General features: G+C 42.5%; 1 protein-coding gene across 1 annotated transcript; it reads left to right on the forward strand.

Annotated features, from left to right (window-relative positions):
• The first annotated feature begins 2,287 nt into the window (after positions 1 to 2,287).
• LOC147896433 (putative 6-phosphogluconolactonase 2) lies at positions 2,288 to 4,447 on the forward strand. The gene is made up of 3 exons (XM_087382874.1): positions 2,288 to 2,842; positions 3,086 to 3,221; positions 3,699 to 4,447. Exons 1-3 carry the CDS (start codon positions 2,499 to 2,501, stop codon positions 4,164 to 4,166), a joined length of 948 nt encoding a protein of 315 aa, XP_087239000.1. The 5' UTR covers positions 2,288 to 2,498; the 3' UTR covers positions 4,167 to 4,447.
• The last annotated feature ends 1,075 nt before the right edge of the window (positions 4,448 to 5,522 follow it).

The following is a 5,522-nucleotide window of genomic DNA, read 5'->3' on the forward strand; positions in this document are numbered from 1 at the left end:
CAAGAGTTTCATTCAAGGGCGGATGTTCATTTAGTGGGAGCACTCTCTTGGAGAGAAAGAGACTGAGATTGCCCAAGTAAGAGATCTTTGTGAAGAGTTGAGTTGAATCTCATCCTTACTTCCAGTTGCAGGTGTGATTACAAGTTATGTGTATTGTAGGGCATCCATTTTGTTTTCTGTCAATTTTTTGAAATTGTTGCATGTGTAATGAGGGAGTTGAAGAGAATTTGTGCCAGAGCACTCGAGACTCTGTTTCTCTAAGCTCCTTAGTGGTTGAATGAGTGGTTCCAAGTAGAGGATGATTGCTATGGCTACAATCACATTGTGAAAAGTGGTAAAAATGTGGGTTCTTTTGCAAAGTGATAGATCTATCCAAATACTTTTAGTGGATTGGCCTTGATGATCTTGAGTTTACATCATGCCTATGATCTAAGTTTCAGATTCAATTGATGCTCCAATGAAGGAAACTAAAGGATGAACTATAAGCAACTTCAAAAATTGAAGGTGTGATCTCTTCTTGTTAGAGGCTCTAGTTGCAAAACATATTGGTAAGCAATTGGTTCAAGTAGATATCAAAAAGCTAGTCAAGTTTGGTTGTATTTCTAGCTTTGCTTTTCAGGTTTTTCACAAGAAACTACCCATAAAAGAAGGTAGTTTGTGAGTTTGTTATGTGTTTTGGGGTCTAAATAGAGACCATACAACAAACTTGTTGACTGAGTTTCATCCTAATCGGGTCAATGGTATATAGAGAATTGGAACATCTAAGTAGCTGGCTGTTGTTGACTTTGAACTAGCTAGCGTGTTGACTAGAATCAGTGAGCTAGTTGACATATAAGTGAAAGTAGCTATGGCTACACATTATGGGAGTCTTCTGGTTGAAGACCAACTATCTTATCATGCTTAAGGCACTTTGTTCTTTTGTGTAGCTCGTGGGTTCATTGTGCCTATGTCAAGTGGTATCAGAGCAACCAAGAGTTGGGTGTTTGGGAGGACTGGTGATTGCCTATATTTAGTGTCCAAGCCTCCTTGGGATAGAAAGCTTAGTTGAGACAATTGCAAGAATAAGATTTGGGGGTTGTAGATTGATCCACAAAAATAATGCAGCAACGTCAATTGAATTAGTTGAACTTGTAGATCACCTATAACAAGTTTAAGATACAAGAGCGTTCGTGCATTCACTGACTGCCAAAGTTGAAAGAGAGACATCATGCATGAAGCTTAATGAATGGCTAGGTTGGATGAGTGTGGGACGATAGTCTTAAAAAGTGCAACATATCATGGTAGCTGATGCAAGGGGATTTTTTACATTAGGAGACTTATAAGACATGTACAAATGGTGGGAGGGGATTCAAACATTTACTTATCTAATGTCATTTAGCTCTGTGCAGTACAAAGGGGACTTTTAAATTGCATGTATCTCTCTGAGTGATGTAAAGGTCTCTTCATAATCTCTTCCATATGCATATCCCTTGGTGGTTTTATATTTGCTGCATCTAACTTGACTTTGTACTTGCCAATTGCTCCATCCGAGTTGAGCTTGTACTCTTCATCCATTGCTTGTTGCCATTTTGGAACTTGCACTGCTTCTTGGAATTATATCGGTTCTTCTAATTCCATTACTTTGGACATGAATGCAAAACATGTTTAGAGGTCCATCTTTTGGGTTCCTTCCAATCACGAGTAGATCTTTTGACATTTAAATGAAGGAATTTTCTTTGCCTGTGCTCTGTGGTGTCTCAGTGGACTGAACAGTGAGCTAGAAGCATTGCCTAGGTTACACTCAAAAGTTTCTAGTACTCAGTGCCCATCACTACCCATCCCATGTGGCAGGTAAGCTTGATTTGCCTTGTCCAGCAGCATGTGTTGACTACCACAGCCTTGATATCTCATTGGCTGTAGAAATGGCTGCCCATCGTTGGGCAGCCAAGAGCCCCTGTCCAAGTAGAGGTGAAACAGGGGCTCCTAGGAGGTGGTTGCTGACTCACCTTTTGGAGAGTTGTGTATAAAGGGGGTGCGTCCATCCACCCAAATGATGCATCCTCATTGGCTCCTCACACTAAGGTATGTGCAAACCCCAAAGGAGACAACATAAAATATAAGCTCAAGTATTTCATGGTTGCTTGAGTAAGACCGAGGGAAGTGACCATAGGTAGCCACCTCATATGGGCGAACGTCCAAACCATGTGAGGTGCCGTTGCTCTCGATGTTTAAGGAATACCAGGAGAAGAAGAGCGAGCAGACAGTCAGCTCAGATGGTGAGCTCCCACACTGTGCCAGCTACCACAATTGTGCTTGTGTAAGAGCATAAGGGAGCAGAAAACGAAGACTGAAGGAATCGAACGCTGGCAGCCAGCTCAGACGGCAAACGCCCAACGGCAACCGCACCGCGAGAAGTGCAGCTGCGGTTCATGTTTAAGGAAGACCTTGGCTAAAACTCAAACAACACGTGCCCAGGCACATGTCTGTATCTTTGCTCAGCAACGTCCATCATCATCACCATGATTTGCCCCTTTCCGTCTTCCCTTCGACTTTCTTCTTCTTCTTCTTCTTCTGCTCTCTTCGTTCCTCACAATCGACTTAGATCGTCTACCAATTCCTTTTTGCCCCATCTGCGGTTCCAAATCAGTCCTCCTCATCGTCTTCCTCCGATTGCTCGTGCTCATCTCACGGCAGGCATGATCGAGTCAAGTAATAAGCGCGGTGAAGTGAGGATCTTCGAAAGCGTGGATGAATTGAGCACCAGCCTGGCCGACTATGTGGCTGAATTGTCTGACGCCGCAGTGAAAGAGAGGGGTGCTTTTGCGGTAGCTCTATCCGGCGGCTCTCTGATCAACACGATGGGGTAAGCTATGGTTTTGGTTGCAAATTACTAACGTAGCCGGCAGTCGGATTGGTGGATCAGTGCTTTTGTCTCCAATGCGCATAACATTCGATTGCCTCTTTTACTGCCGATCAAGTTTATGCCTCCATTTTCCATGACTTAACATTTCCGAAATGCCCCTTAGCATTATAATCGCACCGAATTGAGACTTTTCTTCTACGATCTTTTGCCCCTGATGCTGATAGCTCGCTTTACCGACTACAGGAAGTTATGTGAACCTCCGTACTCGAAGACAATTGATTGGTCAAAATGGTATGTTTTCTGGGCGGATGAACGCGTTGTTGCCCGAAATCATCCGGACAGCAACTATAAATTAGCCAAAGATGGGCTGCTGTCGAAGGTATTCATCCAATAATAGACCAGTGCTCGTTCTAGTTGTCCTGTTTTTAGGGTCGCATTCGTGTCTACCTTGTGTTCTTGAATTAGATTGGATACGACGCTTGCGCTAGTGCCAAAAGAAAAAACATTATCCTTGGCACGTTCGGTGACACGTATGTCGTTGACGAAATGTCTGCGGAGCATAATTCATGGCACACTGCTATGTTGCATAGGCCACGCTGTTCAGAGCTTGCTTAGAAATTCTCGAATTTGATTTCAAGGCCTGAAGTTGTCTTTTGTTACTGCCTGCTCTCTTGGCCGTTCTGGATTTAAGAAAGCCAGGAGGAAGTTTCAGATTTGAAAGAACTCACATTGAGTAGGGTTTTTTTAAGTTACAGAATCCTTACTTCAGAGGCAGCTGTGGGATGTATGTAGTTTTTGACATTGACTTAGCAAGAGATGCTTTAAAAACCAGCTTTCGCACTGCATTTTAATACAGGTGCCGATCCTTCCTGGTCAAGTGTATTCCATCAATGACGCATTGTCGGCAGAAGCTGCAGCGAAGGATTATGAATTTGGCTTGAGACAACTAGTGAAGACAAGGGTCGTAGGTGTGTCTCCAAGTGCTGACTGTCCACGTTTTGACCTTATATTACTTGGAATGGGACTAGATGGGCATGTTGCGTCTCTGTTCCCAGGCCATCCTTTAACGCATGAGAAGGAGAAGTGGATAACTTTTATCACGGACTCGCCTAAACCTCCTCCTGAGAGAATCACGTTTACCTTCCCTGTTATAAACTCTGCTGCCAATGTTGCAATGGTGTTGACTGGTGGTAACAAGGCGGAAGCTCTTGAGAAAGCCTTTGGTAAAGAAATACCTGCTGGTGTACTTCCTGTACAGATGGTAGCTCCCACAGACGGGAAAGTGGTGTGGTTTTTGGATAAGGACGCATCCTCCAAGCTCTGAGAAAAATAACGACTGAAAGTTATGTCTTATGCTTAGAAGCAAAGTTTAATACTTCTGAACAGGCAGAATAACAATACGACATCACGGTGTGGTGAAAGGGTGCCCTGAGACATGGGCATTTTCTTTACTGCAGCCCTTCAAAACAAGAAGCCTGTTTAAGTGCTCATCAAGATGTCTGAAGGGGAAGGAAAATTAGCTAGTGTCCCTACCTACAGTTTTTTCTCGTAGTTCAATGTGACGTGGATATTTTGGTAGATCTATTTAAAAGGCATGTTTTAATACCATCAAGTGCTGTGCATATATTGTAAAGTTTTAAATCGATAATCCATTCTTGGTCTAGTACCATCTTTTCAATTGTTTGGCAGGAGTGCTGATGTGGTCAGTAGGGGTAGTCATAATGGCTATATCTATAATCTGACATAGGTATTATCAAATATCAGGAGGCCAGTTATCTGCAGTATGTGTAAACCTCTTACTGGTAATTCAGATTATGCAAGTAATGATAGTACTAGGCGTACACGCAAAATCATGAATGTTGGTTATCTCTGGAAGGCTAGACAGTATGATGTGCGTTTTAGAGATCAAATCGGATGTTGTTAGTTGCTAGATGGATGGAACAAGAAAGCACACGGAAAAAACAGGGCTCTAGACCCTGGCATTCAGATCTCCATTAATGTATATTCTACAGGGGGAATTGAAGGGCTCTGTGTTTAACAAAGACCAGGCCTTCAGGATGTTTGCTGTGTACAATATGGAAGGTGTTCAGGTTTGCAGAGTGATGTTTACAAATGAAATCGGTCCATTCCTCTATATACATGTCTGGCCTCTGGATTTTGGCATGCCCTCACGTGTCCACTCCCTCCTCTTTTTCTTATATATGCACCACATGCAGCCAGGTACAAGCAAAGCCTCTTGCCTGCATCTGCAGGCCTTCAGTTATTTGGGCTTTTGTAGAAACCACAGAGAAGATAGGAAAGTTTTCTTGTTATGTAGTATGAATTTAGGAGTCAAAGGTCTCCTATCACATTTGGAAATTTCTTGAAACCAAGAGAAGGTACCTTGGTTTTGCAGCTTGATACCAGTATTTCTTTAAGAGATGAAAGCTTCTCTTTGAAAATTTAAGCAGGCTCTGATTTCTTAAAAAATCGCACTTAACAATTTCTCTTGGAAAAAATTACATTGTCTCAAGAGGATCATGTTTTGAAACTCCAGAATTTTTGTAAAGGTTGGTACGTTCATTGGCAGTTCGAGCCTTTGTTGTCTTTGTGCAGATTAGTCGACTCATAATAAACCTATCAAACCAATAACCGAATCGGCTTGTGTATTTGTTCAAAGCCATGTTTCGTGTTGGATAGA

This window comes from Dipteris shenzhenensis, chromosome 12 (assembly GCF_047967505.1).
Source record: "Dipteris shenzhenensis isolate YYH24624 ecotype China chromosome 12, Dip_SZ_1.0, whole genome shotgun sequence".
Taxonomy (NCBI): Eukaryota; Viridiplantae; Streptophyta; class Polypodiopsida; order Gleicheniales; family Dipteridaceae; genus Dipteris; species Dipteris shenzhenensis.